Raw genomic sequence first — 21,241 nt, 5'->3', positions numbered from 1 at the left:
GGGACATGATAATGGTGAAATCAGCATCTGGAGGATAAAAGATGATCCTTGTCTTTACTTTGGTTTGGAAGAATCAGACAACACGGATTCCAACATGGAAGCTGGGATACAGTAAAGACTTTGGTCTCCATAGGTGGCGACACAAAACGGCAGAAGATGAATACTGTCGAATCATTGAGACCTTCTAAATGAATGGGGCAAACGTGAAGTCCATAGATGTTTCAGCTGACTTCAAGATCTGTGTCACTGTTGATAACATTCAAATACTCCAGAATTTTGCAGCATAGAAGGCCGTTCCCCAGGCCTATCTCCGTGGTCCTCCAAATTCAAATATGCATCCTACTCTCTTTGAAATCACCTATGGAACCCGCCTCCACCACTCTCCCTGGCAGCACATTGCAAATCCCAACAACTCTCCGAGTAAAGAAATTTCTCCCCATCTCACCCCTAGCTCTTTTGCTGCCAATCTTGAAATTGTGATCACTAGTCAGTGACATACCAACTAGTGGAAACAAAATATTCTTCTTTACCCTGCCAAATGTGTCCCTAATTCTGAACACCTCAATATGATAACCTCTGAATTATCTCTGCTCCAACGGGAATATATGGCATTTTTATCTGCTTCTTGAACATGATCAATTGAAACTCCTTGCTCCGCAAACACTTTGACCGCTATTTCATGTTAATCCATCCTTTTTGATGTTTCAATATTTACCATAATGGCAGCAGTAGTTGGAAAATTGAATCGCCTTTTAATTATGTTCCTTCATTTCTGAAAATGGATGACAGAAGTTACAATGAAATGAAAGGCTAACAATCCAGTAAAAAAAATCTGATAAGCATCCAGCTGCATTAGCAGATTGTAAGAGGCAGATTGTAGCAGAGTGAAACAGATCCATTTTAAGCAAAGTGGACTTGAACACTCCAGGTAACTCGATCATATCAACATTATTTTGCAAACAAAGTTCTCTCAGAGAAGGAAGCTATTGTGCAAAATATAATGCAGAATAACTCTGGCTGTGTGAGTCCCATAATGTTTACTCTAAACTGCGAGAACATTTCTCAAATAAAGCTCCAGGTCATGTGTGGTAATTATTTGCTGGATTTGGCTCATGGTGCTACAACCTTTAGGAGTTTGTTTGTGGAAAGTGCATTTTCGGAGTTCAGAAGGAAGTTACATTGAGATTGTGTGTGAGGTTATAATTTAGCCATATTTTCTGGATAACCATTATTGTGGTAATGGTAGATGTCGTTCCTTCTGATTGACTTTCTGGTTGCATGTTTTAAGTTTAATAAACATTTGTTATTTGAATAATTTACTACAAGACCAAAAGACGTGCTGATTAGATGCATTGGCCATGCTAAATTCTCCCTCAGTGTACCCGAACAGGCGACAGAGTGTGGCAACTGGGCGATTTTCACAGTAAATTCATTGCAGTGTTCATGTAAACCCATTGTGACACTTATAAATAAACTTAAACAAGACCGACCCTTTTCCTTCGTGTTCTCACACTTTCCCGCCCAAATAACTCGTTAAGAACTGGTATTCCCATTCTTTCTTCTAGTATTTGAGGCACCCTTGTTACAAACATCAGCATTGCCTATGACAGCACATTTAATCATTGTCAATTCTCAGAACATTGACATGTTAAACAGAGAAGAGGTCTCCCTTTCGGTGGATTCGATAAAGAGAGAGAATATTTTCAAAAAACAAAATTCTGCTGTTTGCAATGATGATGTACTTACATTTCATCTATCAGAGGATATTGCTCAGATTTCTATTTCTCTCTGCCAACATCCAGCAGAGGCGTGGCAGTCAATACATTCAAGGTTTTGTTAACTCTTCAATCTACAAAGGGCTCAATTCTCACAATATATTGGCAAGCTGGAAAGTGGAATTAAAGTGGCAGTGACATCAGTCACAATTGTGGAGATCTTGAATGGAGAACCTGGTCTGATGGCCGAATGGTGTACCTCTGCTGCGACTTTTTTTATTTTCTTTTGTTCTGTATTAATTTAGTGACTGATGTAACTGGATAGTTCACTGTTCTCATGAATTGCTCTCTGAATTTGGACTGAGTTGCACCATATATAAATGTGTTTGTGCAGCAACTTAAGTTTCGCAACATTATTCCAACGTGTTGAAATATATAGAAATAATCATTGTAATATCTTGGATCTGTTCCTGTAATGTTGTAATATAAGAAATCAACAACATACATCAACCACAGAAGGATGAAGCTCCCTGAAATTGTGAAGAGTAGGACCACAGACTTCCGCCTGCTCTCCATTTCTGGGTCACTACGATTATCTTCCTTGCTCAGACCCTTCAGTCTATTACGAACATGACTTGCTACTATTATGTGCCTGACTGTCATAGCATTGAACAATAGAATTAAAGTGAATGGGAGCATTGGAGTAAGAACCTTATGAAGCCACTTAAATCCCAACCATCCAGGCTCTGTAAAATAGCTTGGTTTATCATCACAGTCCCATGGTACATTATCGATTATGCGCACAGGTTCAACTGTAAAATAGAAAGGGATGTTTTTTAGACAGAGCAGAATCAAGGTGGTTGCTAGAACTAGAGCCGCAGTTTCCTTGGTGCAGTATGTGACTTTCAGCTTTTGGCAACAAATGGCCATGAAACGATCAAATGAGAAAGTGACGGTGAACCAGACAGAACAGTCTGTGGTGGCACGGCTGAGAACATAGATAACGCTACATACTGGGGTGATGTCCAGGAAAGATCCAGGGAAATAGTAATAACTGATCCGATAAAGGATGGCATCTGTAGTAATGACCAATAGATCCGCCATTGCCATAGCCACCAGGTAACGAGTGGTGCAACTGGTGAGACCACACTTTCCACGGGATAGGATGAAAATCGCCAGTAAATTTACTGTAAGAGAGAATATGGTAAAACAACAAGAAGTTACACATTATTCATTATCACTGAACCAGAGTGTGAATGGAGTGTCTGAGGACACACTGCTTTTTATGAGGGAGCGGGAGGGGGATAGGGCGGGTGTGGTTGGTGAAAGTGTAGACTAAAATAGCATGTCGCCAAGGCCTAAGATGAAGTAGCGTTCACATTTTCAAATACACATTTAATACAATAGGAACAGGAGGAGAAAAATCGCTTCCAGGGTTTTTTTTTGGAATATCAATATTTCAGTCACACTAACCATATCTGATTTAATCTATTTAACAGCTCTAACTGTGGATGACAAATTTATCCAGTCCATGCCAAAGGGAAGCTGAGGGGAAAATAAGAACCATTCACTGAGGAAATAACTGCCTTTGCAGCACTGCTTGTGGGCCAGGATAGTAGCAAATATTATGCCTGGTTGTCCACATTTCCCCAAACTACCCAGCTCTGATACAACACTGCTATATCTATCAAGGATAAAAGACACATGACTTGGAGAAAAAATAAAAATAACAATATGCAAGAAGAAGCATGTCCTTTCTAAAAGCGTCTTCCCAACGCATTTGAATTCTGTGGACATCCAGGACTAAGCAAAAGCTCAGCAAAGCAAACACAGAGAGCTAATATCCAATCGAATAATTGTATGATAACTTTGACGGAACACTGTGGTATCTGTGAAGACAACAATATAGTTAAGATTTAAGGATAATAATTCTCCATCAGACCTGAAATACATAAAATATGCGCAGTTTGTAAACAGTGGTAGAGTCACTAAAATGTATGGATTTGCACGGGGAACTCCGAAAGTTTGTGGGTGGAAGATAGAAGGGAGTAATTAACAAACTGATTACAGCTTGAGCAGAATGGTGCAAATGAAGAAACGAAAGGTAAGACCAGAGGAAGGCCACTTGATGACAACAAAATAACAGGCGAGTGTAGAACACATCGAGAACTTGGATTAGAGGAGGAGGTTCTATTGGTCAAGAACACGAATGGAGAATAGTTGCTACAAGCCTGCCATGTATCTTCAAACAGGGTGAGCTCTCACCAGGCACAACCACCCATATTCTATACTCCTATTGACACATGATGTGAAACCATCTCTCACCATCCACAATATACCTCAGAAATTATTCATCGTGATTATAATTGAATCTTCTTAATCACTCTGTAAACACGTAAAGATAATCGAATGTCGCACAGAATTTAAATTTAAATTTGATGGTGAGCTGGCTGTCGGAGCATAAATGCAGGTACGGCTGTATTATTATAGTAAAAGTGAAGACAAAGCGAAGCATCACATCTGATGATTGGAGAGAGCAGATACAAATCAGGAAAGCTGCGTTTTTGCCTCTCCTAATTTACAGGAGGCACTGTAGTGAACAATGAATGGAGCTGATTTAAATAGGAAATGGAAAAATGTCAATGCTTAACCCGGAAGAATGTTATGCCTCTGGACAGTGCAAATTATGGCAGAGAAAACAACTGCGGAAATTATCAAGTGTCTTCAACGCAATGGCAGCTGACGTGAACAGAGGAACTTAAAGTAATAGATAACATCATGGAATGGTTGATGCACTAAATTGAGAGAGAAGGTTTGAAGCAGGAAAGAGCCAGAAATGGAAGACGTGAAGAAGTGGAAGGGATGGACAACATATGAACAATGACGATATTTTGTCGTTGAAAGATTAGAGAAGAAATGAGACCAGTTACTTTTAAGCCCAGAGATGAAATATCTGAAGGAGGAGACATGAGCTCTCCAGCGACAAATCATAATTCAGGTTCACACTCACAGGAAAAATAGGATGGAAAGATTCATAATTATGCAACTTGACTATGGAATATCCAACTGCTAACAATTGAAGAACCTCCATTTATAAGAGACTCCCTGCACAAGAATCATGACGCAACGTGTAAAACATTTAATTTCTGCAGTAGTTTGGGCAAGGAACAGAAAAGATTCAGGAGTGAACGGGCAGGCGAAGAAACTAAAGGAATCACGTTACATTCCCTCCATCAGGAGGTGCAGGGAAATCTCGGTGAAACAGCCTCCTAGTGCCTGTCAATGAAAATACCATTCAATGAGATTATCAAAGCAGGAACTGCTGATTAGAATATCAATCAGAGAGGGAGAGACATACAGGGACAGAACCTGAAACGGGTTTCAGGAGAGAAGCTCCGAGATCGCAGTCATCTGTGCTGTGGGTCATTCGGGAAAGACTTACCAGTGCATGAACTGGTGGGTGGTATTTGATGGGAGAAACTGAACCAAAAAAAGGTGATGCAATAAATGGGGAAACACCAAGACATTTATGGTAGAAGAGGGAGACATTTGGAATAAAGATCTAAAATCAAATTGATGCTCTCTTTCAGAAAGATTATGTACAAACACACAAGGAAACAGGGCAGACAGACTGGGGGATACCAGGTGATAAATTGGGAGAGGGTAGTGTGCAGCTGGACCTGGGAGTCCATGTGCACCAGTCATTGAAGGTAAGCATGCAGGTGCAGCAGGCGATGAAGGAGGCAAATGGTGTGTTGTCCTTCATTGCGAGAGGTTTCGAGTACAGGAACAGGGATGCGTTGTTGCAATTATACTGGGCCTTGCTAAGGCCACACATAGAGTCTTGTGTGCAGTTTTGGTCTCCGTTTCTGAGGAAGGATGTTCTTGCTCTCGAGGGAGTGCAGTAAAGATTTACCAGGCTGATTCTGGGGATGGCGGGACATGGAACATAGAACATTACAGCGCAGTACAGGCCCTTCGGCCCTCGATGTTGCGCCGACCAGTGGAACCAATCTAAAGCCCCTCTAATCTACACTATTCCAATATCATCCACATGTTTATCCAAAAATCATTTGAATGCTCTTAATGTTGACGAGTCCACTACTGCTGCAGGCAGGGGCATTCCACGCCCTTACTACTCTCTGAGTAAAAAACCTACCTCGAACATCTGTCCTATATACAGGGTACAGGGTAAATGGTAGGACTCTGAAGAGTGCAGTTGAACAGAGGAATCTGGGAATACAGGTACAGAATTCCCTAAAAGTGACGTCACAGGTGGATAGGGTCGTAAAGAGTGCCTTTGGTACATTGGCCTTTATAAATCGGAGTATCGTGTAAAAAAGTTGGAGTGTTATGGTAAGGTTATATAAGGCATTGGTGAGGCCGAATTTGGAGTATTGTGTACAGTTTTGGTCACCTAGTTACAGGAAGGATGTAAATAAGGTTGAAAGAGTGCAGAGAAGATTCACAAGATGTTGCCGGGACTTGAGAAGCTGAGTTACAGGGAGAGATTGAATAGGTTGGGACATTATTCCCTGAAGCGTAGAAGATTGAGGGGAGATTTGATAGAGGTGTATAAGATTTTGATGGGTATAGATAGAGTGAATGCAAGCAGGCTTTTTCCGCTGAGGCTAGGGGAGAAAAACATCAGAGAGCATGGGTTAAGGGTGAAAGGAGAAAAGTTTAAAGGGAATATTAGGGGGGGCTTCCTCACGCAGAGAGTGGTGGGAGTGTGGAATGAGCTGCCGGATAAAGTGGTAAAGTGGTAACTTTTAACATTTAAGAAAAACTTGGACGGGTTGATGGATGAGAGGGGTGTGGAGGGATATGGTCCAAGTGGAGGTCAGTGGGACTCAGCAAAAACTGGTTCGGCACAGACAAGAAGGGACAAAAGGCCTGTTTCTGAGCTGTACTTTTCTATGGTTCTATGGTTCTATATCTCTTACCCCTCAATTTAAAGCTATGTCCCCTCGTGCTAGCCATCACCATCCGAGGAAAAAGGCTCTCACTATCCACCCTATCTAATCCTCTGATCATCTTGTATGCCTCTATTAAGTCACCTCTTAACCTTCTTCTCTCGAACGAAAACAACCTCAAGCCCCTCAGCCTTTCCTCATACGATTTTCCGACCATACCAGGCAACATCCTGGTAAATCTCCTCTGCACCCTTTCCAACACTTCCACATCTTTCCTATAATACGGCGACCAGAACTGTACGCAATACTCCAAATTCGGCCGCACCAGAGTTTTGTACAGTTGCAGCATAACCTCCTGGCTCCGAAACTCAATCCCTCTCCCAATAAAAGCTAACATACTGTACGCCTTCTTAACAACCCTATCAACCTGGGTGCCAACTTTCAGGGATCTATGCACATGGACACCCAGATCCCTCTGTTCATCCACACACCAAGTATCTTACCATTCGCCCAGTACTCTGTATTCCTGTTACTCCTTCCAAAGTGAATCACCTCACACTTTTCCGCATTAAACTCCTGAATACTATTCTGTATTCTGTAACTTGATTTCTGTGTCTCTGTGCACTGTTGGAGAACAGATTTTCACTCCATCTGACGAAGGGGCAGCGCTCCGAATGCTTATGGTATTTGCTACCAAATAAACCTGTTGGACTTTAACCTGGTGTTGTGAGACTTCTTACCAAGGTTATATAAGGCATTGGTGAGGCCGAATTTGGAGTATTGTGTACAGTTTTGGTCATCTAGTTACAGGAAGGATGTAAATAAGGTTGAAGGAGTGCAGAGAAGATTCACAAGGTGATGCGCGTTATCAAACACGAGGCTAGATGCTCGGGAAATAAAGGCTTTTATTTACTGTAATGAAGCAGCCAATAATTATATACACGATCCCAGACTGAGGGGTCCCAGCCAGAGCAGGGACTTTTATACCTCTCCCAGGAGGCGGAGCCCGACTGGGATGTACCACAACACTACAGTACAAAGGTGAAACAACCCCACCCTAAGCCCAACAGCAACAAGTAGCACAACCCAACAGTAACATATGTACATCCTTGTAGTACTGGTCAGACCCTGGCTCAGTACTATCCAGTGGGAACCAACGATGGTTCACCACATTCACCCTTCCTTTGAGAACAAAGGCCAGCGGGGTACAAAAAAAACAGAATAAAGTGTCATCAGTCTATAAGGTCAGATGGTCAGGGGGACCGCACCGTCGTTGTGACCTCCTCAATACCGGCGGTGACACCGGAGTAGGCACTTGCGGTGGCGTTCTCCCCAAGGCGCGTCCAACTGTTCTTCCACGGACTCACAGGCCGGTTGACCCTGAGGTGACGGTAGTCCATGGGGTCCTGACACGCCCTGCAGTGGCGACCATCCTCTGGACTCAGGCAAGCTGTACACGGGAGTAAAAGGGTTAAGCAATGGTCCCGATGCTGCCCGCGCCGTGTCCGGGGGAGAAACAAGAGTTAAGGGGTTTGTAACAGGGGGTATGGGAGCGACAGGGGTTGCTACGTCCCCTGCTGGCGCCAGGTCTCGGATCGAGACCGTGTCCTCTCGCCCGTCAGGGTATGCCACATAGGCATACTGAGGGTTGGCGTGGAGGAGATGGACCTGTTCGACCAACGGGTCGGACTTGCGGGCCCTTACATGTCGCCTCAGGAGGACGGGTCCTGAGTACGTCAACCAAGACGGTAATGAGGTCCCCGAGGAAGACTTCCGAGGGAATGAAAACATCCTCTCATGGGGAGTAGCATTAGTTGCCGTACACAGGAGGGAGCGAATAGAATGGAGCGCATCAGGGAGCACCTCTTGCCAATGGGAGACTGGAAGACTTTTTGACTTCAATGCCAGTAAGACAGCCTTCCAGACTGTAGCATTCTCACGTTCCACCTGTCCGTTACCCCTAGGGTTGTAGCTCGTGGTCCTACTAGAGGCAATCCCGTATGAGAGCAGGAATTGCCTCAAGTCATCGCTCATGAACGACGAGCCCCTGTCGCTATGGATGTAGCTGGGGTACCCGAACAGGGTAAAGAGATCACGTAATGCCTTGATAACCGTGGCAGCGGATGTATCAGAGCAGGGATCAACAAAAGGGAACCTAGAGTACTCGTCAATGATATTAAGGAAGTACACATTCCGATCTGTTGAGGGAAGGGGGCCCTTAAAATCGACACTCAGTCTCTCGAAGGGACGAGTGGCCTTGACGAAATGTGCCCGGTCAGGTCGGTAAAAGTGCGGTTTGCATTCCGCGCAAACCCGACAGCTTCTTGTTACGGACCTGACGTCCTCCACCGAGTAGGGCAGGTTGCGGGCTTTTATAAAGTGGAAGAGCCGAGTGACCCCAGGATGGCATAGGTCATTATGGAGAGCCTGCAAACGGTCCTCCTGTATACTGGCGCATGTTCCACGCGAGAGGGCATCCGAGGGCTTATTGAGTTTCCCTGGACGGTACATGATGTCGTAGTTATAGGTGGAGAGTTCAATTCTCCACCGCAAGATCTTGTCATTCTTGATCTTGCCCCTCTGTGTGTTATTAAACATGAACGCCACGGACCGCTGGTCCGTGATCAGGGTGAACCGTTTTCCCGCCAAGTAATGGCGCCAGTGCCTGACGGCCTCCACAATGGCCTGGGCCTCCTTTTCCACCGCTGAATGCCGGATTTCGGGGCCTTGGAGGGTGCGGGAAAAAAATGCGACGGGCCTGCCTGCCTGGTTAAGTGTGGCGGCCAGGGTGAAATCAGATGCATCGCTCTCCACCTGAAAGGGGATGGACTCGTCAACAGCGTGCATCGTAGCTTTCGCGATGTCGGCTTTTAATTTATCGAAGGCCAATCGGGCCTCTGGCGTTAGGGGAAAAGTCGTGGACTTAATGAGCGGACAGGCTTTGTCCGCGTAATTGGGAACCCACTGCGCATAATAAGAGAAGAAGCCTAAGCATCTTCTCAGTGCTTTTGCACTAGCAGGCAAGGGAAGTTCATAAAGGGGGCGCATACGGTCTGGATCAGGGCCAATGGCCCCGTTTTCCACCACGTATCCTAGGATGGCTAAACAGCGCGTACGAAACACACACTTCTCCCTGTTGTAGGTCAAGTGCAGGCGAGATGCAGTGCGTAGGAAATTCAGGAGATTCGTGTCGTGGTCCTGCTGGTCATGACCGCAGATGGTGACATTATCCAGGTACGGGAAGGTAGCCCGCAGCCCGTTCTGGTCCACCATTCGGTCCATAGCACGCTGGAAGAACGAGACCCCATTGGTGACACCAAAGGGAACCCTGAGAAAGTGATACAAGCGACCATCCGCCTCAAAAGCCGTGTATTGTCGGTCCTCTGGGCGAATGGGGAGTTGGTGGTCGGCAGACTTGAGGTCTATGGTGGAGAACACCCGGTACTGCGCAATCTGATTGACCATATCAGATATGCGCGGGAGAGGATACGCATCCAGCTGTGTATATCGATTAATGGTCTGACTATAGTCAATGATCATCCGGGGTTTGTTCCCGCTCTTGACCACCACGACCTGCGCCCTCCACGGACTAGCGCTGGGTTGTATGATCCTTTCTTTGAGGAGCCGCTGAACCTCAGATCTAATGAAGATCCGATCCTCAGCGCTGTAACGCCTACTTTTAGTCACGATGGGCTTGCAGCCTGGCACAAGATTCTGGAACAGGAAGGGTGTGGTGATCTTCAGCGTCGAGAAGCTACAGGCGGGGTGCGTTGGGCAATTTGGAGGCTGCTGCTGTTCTCCCACTGCCAGTGAAGCGAGTGGCCCACCGTACTGTAGGGTTACACTCAAGTGGACCATGAAGTTTAGTCCGAGAAGTATTGGCGCGCAAAGGTACGGCAACACTAGGAGCTTGAAATGCTCGTAAACTGTGCCTTGCACCGTCAAAGTTACCACGCAACTCCCTAGCACGGTGACAGACCGGGACCTCGATGCCATAGAGATTGTCTGTTTGGCAGGTTGAATCCGGAGTCCACACCGCTTCACAGTGTCTGGGTGGATAAAGCTCTCAGTGCTCCCGCTGTCAAACAGACAATAAATCACGTGGTCATTTACCTGGATGTTCATCATAGATTTGTCAAGTCTATGAGGCTTGGCCTGGTCCAGGATGATCGACGCCACCGTTGGTTCATGAGCGCCACTGCAGGCAGCTGAAATCGACGAGGAGGACCCCTGCTGGTCGTTCGCGTTTGGTGCCGACCAACATGGCCGCTCCCATAAGTCGCACGTGGGTGATGGCGCCAAACTCAGCGACCCCTGGTGGTCACACACCTCCGACTCCGTCGACTGTAATGGCGTCGTCCTGGCCTCGCACGTGGACGAACCCCTCGATGATTTCGACGACGAAGAGCCGAGCTCTGAAGAATCGCAGGCCGCTGCCGTTCCTAGGTTTAGATCGGCACACTTTCGAATAGTGCCCCTTCTTACCGCAGGCAGAGCACAACACAGCCTTAGCGGGACACCATTGCCAAGTATGCTTCTCTCCCCCACAGAAATAACACCGCGGGCCACCCGGAGCTGCTGCCATCGTCTGGCCCGAGTGTGAGCACGCCATTACGCAGCATTTCGAACCCAAGGGACGAGGAGGGATTGGCGACTGCTCCTGCCACGTTGTCTCCACGTGGTCTTCCGGATACAATACTAAGCTTTTGGAGGCCATCTCCAGCATCTCCGCTAGCTCGATTGCCTGGGTAAGGTCAAGGTTACCTTTCTCCAACAGTTTAAGTCGAATGTACAACGATCCGACTCCCGCCACAAACGCATCTCGGGCGAGGTTGTTCATGCTCTGCTCAGCCGACACAGCTTTGCAGTCACAGCCCCTGGCTAGCTGTAGGAGCTCGTTCGCATATTCCTCCATCGTTTCGCCAGACTGCCGTCGTCGAGTGGCTAAGAGGTAACGAGCGTGTATTTCATTGGGCGGTTTGATATAACGCTTCTTCAGAAGCTCAAGGGCCTTTGTATATTCGGTGGCCGCACAGATCGCGAGGTAGACAGTGTCGCTTACCCTCGCATGGAGGACCCGGAGTCTGTCATCATCTGTGGTGACCGCTGTGGAGGCTGCCAGGTAGTCTTCGAAGCACTTCAGCCAGTGGTCGAAGGTGTTAGAGGCGCCCACCGCACGTGGATCTAGTGTAAGGCGTTCTGGCTTCAGGATCTGCTCCATACTCTCTTTTTTTTTCTTCGATGAGAGTTTAACAACAGTAAATAAAATTGATGCGCGTTACCAAACACGAGGCTAGATGCTCAGGAAATAAAGGCTTTTATTTACTGTAATGAAGCAGCCAATAATTATATACACGATCCCAGTCTGAGGGGTCCCAGCCAGAGCAGGGACTTTTATACCTCTCCCAGGAGGCGGAGCCCGACTGGGATGTACCACAACACTACAGTACAAAGGTGTAACAACCCCACCCTAACCCCAACAGCAACAATTAGCACAACCCAACAGTAACATATGTACATCCTTGTAGTACTGGCCAGACCCTGGCTCAGTACTATCCAGTGGGAACCAGCGATGGTTCACCACACAAGGATGTTGCCGGGACTTGAGAAGCTGAGTTACCGAGAGAGATTGAATAGGTTGGGACTTTATTCCCTGGAGCATAAAAGATCGAGGGGAGATTTGATAGAGGTGTATAAGATTTTGATGGGTATAGATAGAGTGAATGCAAGCAGGCTTTTCCCGCTGAGGCAAGGGGAGAAAAACACCAGAGAGCATGAGTTCAGGGTGAAAGGAGAAAAGTGTAAAGGGAATATTAGCGGGGGCTTCCTCACGCAGAGAGTGGTGGGAGTGTGGAATGAGCTGCCGGATAAAGTGGTAACATTTAAGAAAAACTTGGACGGGTTCATGGATGAGAGGGGTGTGGAAGGATATGGTCCAAGTGCAGGTCAGTGGGACTCGGCAAAAAATGGTTCGGCACAGACAAGAAGGGCTAAAAGGCCTGTTTCTGAGCCGTAATTTTCTATGGTTCTACGGTTCTCAAAGAACTCAATAAGGTTTGTGAGACACGACCTACCCTTCACAAAACCATGCTGACTATCCCTAATCAAATTATTCCTTTCTAGGTGATTATAAATCCTATCTCTGATAATCCTTTCCAATACTTTGCCCACAACAGAAGTAAGGCTCACCGGTCTATAATTACCCGGGTTGTCCCTACTCCCCTTCTTGAACAAGGGGACAACATTTGCTATCCTCCAGTCTTCTGGCACAGTTCCTGTAGACAATGAGGACACAAAGATCAAAGCCAAAGGCTCTGCAATCTCCTCTCTAGCCTCCCAGTGAATCCGAGGATAAATCCCAACCAGCCCAGGGGACTTATCTATTTTTACCCTTTCCAGAATTGCTAACACCCCCTCCTTATGAACATCAATCCCATCCAGTCCAACAGCCTGCATCTCAGTACTCCCCTCGACAACACTGTCCCTCTCCAGTGTGAATACCGACGAAAAATATTCATTTAGTGCCTCTCCTATCTCTTCAGACTCCACGCACAACTTCCCACTACTGTCCTTGACTGGCCCTAATCTTACCCCAGTCATTCTTTTACTCCTGAAATACCTATAGAAAGCTTTAGGGTTTTCCTTGATCCTACCTGCCAAAGACTTCTCATGTCCCCTCCTGGCTCTTCTTAACTCTTCCTTTAGGTCCTTCCTGGCTTACTTGTAACTCTCAAGTGCCCTAACTGAGCCTTCACGTCTCATCTTAACATAAGTCTTCTTCTTCCTCTTCACAAGAGATTCAATCTCCTTTGTAAACCACGGTTCCCTCACACGGCTGCTTCCTCCCTGCCTGACAGGTACATATTCATCAAGGACGCGTAGTAGCTGTTCCTTGTACAAGTTCCACATTTCAATTGTGCCCATCCCCTGCAGGTTCTTTCCCCAACCTATGCCAGCTAAATCTCGCCTAATCGCATCATAATTTCCTTTCCCCCAGCTATAACTCTTGCCCTTTAGTATATACCTATCCTTTTCTATTGCTAAGGTAAACGTAATCGAATTGTGGTCACTGTCACCAAAGTGCTCGCTTACCTTCAAATCAAACACCTGGCCTGGTTCATTACCCAGTACCAAATCCAACGTGGCCTCGCCTCTTGTTGGTCTATCTACATACTGCGTCAGGAAGCCTTCCTGCACACATTGGACAAAAACTGACCCCTCTAAAGTACTCGAACTATAGCTTTTCCAGTCAATATTTAAAGTAACGTTAAAGTCCCCCGGTACAACTATCCTGTTACTTTCGCTCCTATCCAGAATCATCTTTGCAATCTTTTCCTCTACATCTCTGGAACTTTTCGGAGGTCTATAAAAAACTCTCAACAGGGTGACCTCTCCTTTCCTGTTTCTAACCTCAGCCCAAAGTACCTCAGTAGACGAGTCCTCATCAAATGACCTTTCTGCCACAGTAATACTGTCCTTGACTAACAATGCCACGCCTCCCCCTCTTTTACCACCTTCCCTGCACTTACTGAAACATCTAAACCCCAGAACCTGCAACAACTTTTCCTGTCCCTGCTCTATCCATGTCTCCGAGATGGCCACAACATCGAAATCCCAGGTACCAACCCATGCTGCAAGCTCACCCACCTTATTCCGGATGCTCCTGGCGTTGAAGTATACACACTTCAAACCGCCTTCCTGCCTGCCAGTGCACTCCTGCAACTCTGAAACCTCATCCATGACCTCACTACTCTCAACCTCCTGTATACCGGATATACAATTCAGGTACCCACCCCCCCTGCTGAATTAGTTTAAACCCTCCCGAAGAGCATTAGCAAATTTCCCCCCCAAGATATTAGTACCCCTCTGGTTCAAGTGCAGACCGTCCTGTTTGTAGAGGTCCCACCTACCCCAGAAAGAGCCCCAATTGTCCAAGTTTTCTGAAACCCTCCCTCCTGCACCATCCCTGTAACCACGTGTTCAACTGCTCTCTCTCCCTATTCCTCTCCTCACTGTCATGTGGCACGGGTAACAAACCAGAGATAACAACTTTGTTTGGTCTCGCTCTCAGCTTCCACCCTAACTCCCTGAATTTCTGCCTTACATCCCCATCCCTTTTCCTACCTATGTCTTGAGTGCCTATGTGAACCACAACTTGGGGCTGGTCCCCCTCCCCCTTAAGGATTTCGAAAACACGATCCGAGACATCGTGGACTCTGGCTCCTGGGAGGCAAAACACCAACCGCGAGTCTCTCTCGTTCCCGCAGAATCTTCTATCCGTCCCTTTAACTATGGAGTCCCCAATGACTAATCCTCTACTCCTCTCCCCCATTCTCTTCTGAGCCATAAGGTCGGACTCTGAGCCAGTATGATGTATGAGGAGAGATTGACTAGGTTAGGATTGTTTTTGCTGGAGTTCAGACGATGGGGGGGCGGGGGGTGGGGGGCGGGGGGGATCTCATGGAGACTTATAAAGTTCCAACAGAACCAGATAGGGTAGATGCAGGGATGGTATTCCCAATGGTGGGGGAGTCCAGAACCCGGGGTCACAGTCTGAGGATTCAGGGTAAACAATTTAGGACAGAGGTGAGGAGACATTTCTTCATTCAAAGTGTGGTGAGCCTGTGGAATTCATTACCACAGGAAGGAGTTGATGCCAGAACATTGAATGTATTTAAGAGGCGGCTGGATATAGCACTTGGGGCGAATGGGATATGGGGAATAATATGGGAAAGATTATGAGGAGAAACCAAGATTAGGCTATTGAGTTGGATGATCAGCCACGATTGTAATGAATGACAGAGCAGGCTCAAAGGGCCGAATGGCCTCATCCTGCTCCTATCTTCTATGTTTCTATAACAATTCTTGGAGGGCCGAAGGGCCTGTTTCCTGTGCTGTACTGTTCTAATTAGCAGTAGATTCGGAAATAGTGCCAAGAGAGTTTAGTTTATTTATGAGTGTTACAAGACATCTTACATTCACACTGCAATGAAGTTACTGTGAAAATCCCCCAGTCGCCTGATTGGCTACACTGAGGGAGAATTGAGCATTGCCAATCCACCTAACCAGCATGTCTTTCAGACTGTGGGAGGAAACTGCGGCGTCCGGAGGAAATCCACGCAGATACGGGGAGAACATGCAGGCAGTGACCCAATTTGTAATCGAACCCAGGTCCCTGGCGCTCTCAGGCAGCAGTGTTAACCACTGTGCCACTGTGCCGCCCCAGTGAGAGGCATATAAAATTGCAATTGAGTAAATAACAGAAAATTTAACAAATCCAAAGTTGTAGGAATGTACCAATGCGAGGAAAGCATATTAGAATTCATACCCAGAATGAAATAGAAAGATAGCTTTTGAAATTGAACATATAATGAAGACCAACCCTAATCCACAAGGAATATCACAATTGCACAATCAGACTGAATCAGTTGAAAAGCTTAAGAAAGTGTGGATGAGGTGAAATTTATTCATTTCACCCCAATCACTTTACATTCTGGCTGATCATTTCCCTGAGAGGGACAAATTGCAATGCAAGTACCATAACCCCAGCAATAATTGGTGGGATTAGGCATACTTGCATAACTATACCACTTGTGTATGGAATCTAGTTGCACTGTTCTCACTATATCCACCCGCGTACAATTGCCGCATCTAATGCTTATTTCCATCCTATGTTATATTCCTGATATCACTTTCCTGTGGCCATCCGTATCTGGTAACTCCTCTGCAATCCGCTCAGCAGTAAAATTACATAATGGAATTGCCTCTCTAAATTAATTGTTGTCTACATGGCCTTTAGCAGGGCCTTTGACAAGGTACCGCATGGTAGTTGTTGCATCAGGTTAAAACTCACGGGATCCAGGGTGAGGTATCTCAATGGATACAAAATTGGCTTCTTGACAGAATAAGAAGTTTAACAACACCAGGTTAAAGTCCAACAGGTTTATTTGGTAGCAAAAGCCTCACAAGCTTTCGGAGCTGCAAGCCCCTTCTTCAGGTGAGTGGGAATTCTGTTTCCTGTGCTTTAATTTAATTTAATTTAATTTAATGTGGAGAGAATTCCACATGTTTACCCCAGTCCAACGCCGGCATCTCCACTTCTTGACAGAAGCCAGAGGGTGGTTGTAGAGAGTTGTTTTTCAAACTGGAGGCCTGTGACTAGTGGTGTGCCTCAGGGGCCAGTGCTGGGTCCACTGTTATTTATCATTTATATTAATGATTTGGATGAGAATATAGGAGGCATGGTGAGTAACTTTGCAGGTGACACTAAGATTGGTGACATAGTGGACAATGAAGAAAGTTATCTCCAATTGCAATGGGATCTTGATCAATTGGGCCAGTGGGCTGACGAATGGCAGATGGAGTTTAATTTAGACAAATGCGAGGTGATGCATTTTGGTAGATTGAACCAGGGCAGGACTTATTCAGTTAATGGTAGGCCGTTGGGGAGAGTTACAGAACAAAGAGCTCTCGGGGTACATGTTCATAGCTCCTTGAAAGTGGAGTCACAGATTGTCAGAGTGGTGAAGAAGTCATTTGGCTTGCTTGGTTTCATCGGTCAGAACATTGAATACAGGAGTTGGAATGTCTGGTTGAAGTTGTACAAGACATTGGTAAGGCCACACTTGGAATACTGTGTGCAATTCTGGTCACCCTATTATAGAAAGGATATTATTAAACTAGAAAGAGTGCAGAAAAGATTCACTTGGATGCTACCAGGACTTGATGGATTGAGTTATGAGGAGAGGCTGGATGCACTTGGGCATTTTTCTCTGGAGCGTAGGAGGCTGAGGGGGATCTTATAGAGGTCTTTAAAATAATGAGGGGCACAGATCAGCTAGATAGTCAATATCTTTTTCCAAAGATAGGGGAGCCTAAAACTAGAGGGCATATGTTTAAGGTGAGAGGGGACAGATACAAAAGGGTCCAGAGTGGCAATTTTTTCACACAGAGAGTGGTGAGTGTCTGGAACAAGCTGCCAGAAGTAGTAGTAGAGGCAGGTACAATTTTGTCTTTTCAAAAACATTTAGTTAGATAGATGGGTATGATGGGTATAGAGGGAGATGGGCCAAATGCGAGCAATTGGGATTAGTTTAGGGGTTTAAAGAAAAAGGGCGGCATGGACAAGTTGGGCCGAAGGGCCTATTTCCATTCTGTAAACCTCTATGACTCTATGACTTTAATTGCCAGCCAATTTCAATGATTCTAATCGCACACTTGCGAATTTAAATGCTGAGCTATTGTTGAAATTATCTCCTCTTTCCTCATCCTTTCAGGTAAGGTCAACTTCAACTTGCTTGCCAAAAGCAGAAGTGTTGCTTTAACCACCCTTTGTAAACCTGGTGACCCATTCAACACTCTGGAAAACACTACCTACTGAAAGAGCCATTGTTCCACAAGGCACTCCCTCATTAAACTAACCAAATGCAACATCTGAAATAAAGCACCAGTTCCTTAACACCCACTGCCATTGAAATGAAAAATCACAAGTTAAACAAGGAATTAAATATTTATAATACTGTTATAAACCCGCATTTTTGTGCTGGGATCTCGAAACAGAACCCCCAAGTTCTATTATGAAGCCAGACTGGAACACATTTTTGGCATAAAATGAGAAAAGGATGCTTCAAAATAATTCCACTGACAAATTAGGGATCGTTTTATCAAAAGATGATTTATTCATAACACGCTTTAAGTATCACTCTACCTAAATGGAATAAATTAACTCTGAACAGTCGAACAATCTTTTAACATGAAAACTAATAACTCTTACTTTTTTACTTATCACTATTGCCGTTCACAATAAGCAATACTCTTCCAATTGACTTAAAACTACTTTAAATATAATTAGCAAAAGCATACTCACTTTAAATATAGTTCGCAAAAGCATACTTGCTTTAAATTGGGTAACAACTGTGAAGCTTCCAGCGGGACTTTTCAGAGACAGTGAGAGAGAGAGAGAGAGTGAGCAGCCTGTGGCTTTAAAAAGAGCGGCTTTTAATCAGACCTCTCCAGTCACTGAATTAAATTGAAACCGGAAAAAAATTTCTGCAAAATGTTAGTGTCTCCAATTAAGCTCATGATCATATAACTCTGTATACACAAACTCAAAAAGTCAAAAAATACTCCAAGCGTCCTTTTATTTTGGGAACAAGAGTGCATTTAGCCTTCTGCTTAATACATGCTGCATGGCTAAAATGAGAGCATTCCCTGCTTTCCTTACAAACCGACTCCCTCTAACAAAACACTTTATTAAAGCAGCTCCCTTAAACATAAACCATAGCAACAGCGCAGTATCACCACACTTTGGAATACCCAGACTATTAAATCCTGCAAGCAAGACACACAGCTTCCTTGCTCTGTGTTGGTGGATGGCGCCCAAAGGCAACTAATCATTTGCATTAACTGTATTTAGGATGGAAATAATGCAATTTGCTGAAGAACTGAAATCTTTAAAAGCAATGTCTTCCTATTAAACTATTAATAAATAGTTATGATGTGGAGATGCCGGCGTTGGACTGGGGTAAACACAGTAAGAAGTTTAACAACACCAGGTTAAAGTCCAACAGGTTTATTTGGTAGCAAATGCCACTAGCTTTAGGAGCACTGCCCCTTCGTCAGGCGGAGTGGAGACATGCTCACAAATAGGGCATACAGAGACACGAACTCAATTTACAGAATAATGATTGGAATGCAGTCTTTACAGATAATGAAGTCTCAAAGGTACAAACAATGTGAGTGGAGAGAACATTAAGCACAGGTTAAAGAGATGCTGTCCTGTCTGGAGACAATACACATCTCTTTAACCTGTGCGTAATGCTCTCTTCACTCACATTGTTTGTACCTTTAAGACTTGATTATCTGTAAAGACTGCATTCCAATCATTATTCTGTAAATTGAGTTTGTGTCACTTGTGTTTGTGAGCATTTCTCCACTCCACCTGATGAAGGGTCAGCGCTCCGAAAGCTAGTGGCATTTGCTACCAAATAAACCTGTTGGACTTTAACCTGGTGTTGTTAAACTTCTTACAATAAATAGTTAACCACTGGTACTGTCAGAACTGTCGAATAGGAAACAGAATATGGTCAAAACAGATAATACTACATCTTGGTTTTTTAAATTTGGAAATCACAATTAGTTAACTCAGAGGGTAGTAAATCTGTAGAATTTTCTATCACAGAAGGCTTTGGGGGCCAAGTCATGGAATGCATTGAGAAAGGAAATTGATCCGATTTATATCTTTGAAAGGCACCCCAAAGGCTATGAAGATTGCACGCGATAATAACATTGAGAAAAAGGATTGGCCACAATCATATTGAATGGCAGAGTAGGCTCGAAAGTCCGAATGGAATACTCCTGCCCCTAATTTATAACTGTCTCTATCTCTATGTACCCAAAGAGAGAAAATGCTGGAAAATCTCAGCAGGTCTGGCAGCGTCTGTAAGGAGAGAAAAGAGCTGACGTTTCGAGTCCAGACGCCCCTTTGTCAAAGCTTTGACAAAGACTCATCTGGACTCAAAACATCAGGTATTTTCTCTCCTAACAAATGCTGCCAGACCTGCTGAGATTTTCCAGCATTTTCTCTTTCGGTTTCAGATTCCAGCATCCGCAGTAATTTGCTTTTATCTCTATGTTTTCACACAGGTGCTACCTTATTATTTGAGAGCCATTGTGAGATGGGAACAGAGGCATACTGAGGCAAAATAATGTAACTACAGTGTTAATAAAATAAAATTGTGTTAAGACAATGAAATCAGAGATGGGATGCTTGTCCATGGGACAACTCTCGAAAAAATATGTAGTAATGATTGGCGGAGAAAAACCAACCACCAGATATTTCCGAAATTTTCCACAATGCCAATGTTGATAGTTACTCACCAGGAACACCAATAACAGCAAGGATCAAGTAATATAATTTCCTGATGACATAAAATATTTCAAGCATTTTCGCCATGAGTCGATGTGTCCTTCTATGCTGCAGCTAATTGCTCTGTGTTAAAAATTGTGTCATAAATCACAGAGCCTATCACTTATATGCAGTAGGTGCTCTCTTGAGATATAGAGCGCACACACTAATTAACTTTGAATTTCATAAACAGATTATAACATCTAGTAAAGACACTGATAAATTGAAAAACCCCAAAGGCTGAAAAATTCTGCTGACATTAATTAAGTAAGACAATTGAAATCCACATTCTATCAGCAATGACCATGAGTTCCGTCTACAATAACTATGTTGTTTTACTGATGTCTTACCGTCTGTAGGAGGGAAACAAAATGAGTCCAGCCTTGGAGACAGTATCATAGAAATCATAGAAACCCTACAGTGCAGAAGGAGGCCATTCGGCCCATCGAGTCTGCACCGACCACAATCACACCCAGGCCCTACCCCCACACATTTACCCGCCAATCTCTCTAACCTACACATCTCAGGAATCTAAGGGGCAATTTTTTTTTTAACCTGGCCAATCAACCTAACCCGCACATCTTTGGACTGTGGGAGGAAACCGGTGCACCCAGAGGAAACCACACAGACACGAGGAGAATATGCAAACTCCACACAGACAGTGACCCAAGCCGGGAATCGAACCCAGGTCCCTGAAGCAGCAG

The 21,241-nt window shown here is 44.9% G+C and overlaps 1 protein-coding gene across 1 annotated transcript; it reads right to left on the bottom strand.

Annotated features, from left to right (window-relative positions):
• Nucleotides 1-1,991: 1,991 nt before the first annotated feature.
• Nucleotides 1,992-20,585, bottom strand: LOC144510903 (putative G-protein coupled receptor 139). The gene is made up of 2 exons (XM_078240961.1): nucleotides 20,510-20,585; nucleotides 1,992-2,902 (listed from the first exon to the last, which is right to left on the bottom strand). Exons 1-2 carry the CDS (start codon nucleotides 20,583-20,585, stop codon nucleotides 1,992-1,994), a joined length of 987 nt encoding a protein of 328 aa, XP_078097087.1.
• Between the last annotated feature and the right edge of the window lie 656 nt (nucleotides 20,586-21,241).

Source organism: Mustelus asterias, chromosome 23 (genome assembly GCF_964213995.1).
Source record: "Mustelus asterias chromosome 23, sMusAst1.hap1.1, whole genome shotgun sequence".
Classification (NCBI taxonomy): Eukaryota; Metazoa; Chordata; class Chondrichthyes; order Carcharhiniformes; family Triakidae; genus Mustelus; species Mustelus asterias.
The sequence above is the reverse complement of the archived record's forward strand: the minus strand, read 5'-3'. Positions and strand labels throughout refer to the sequence as shown.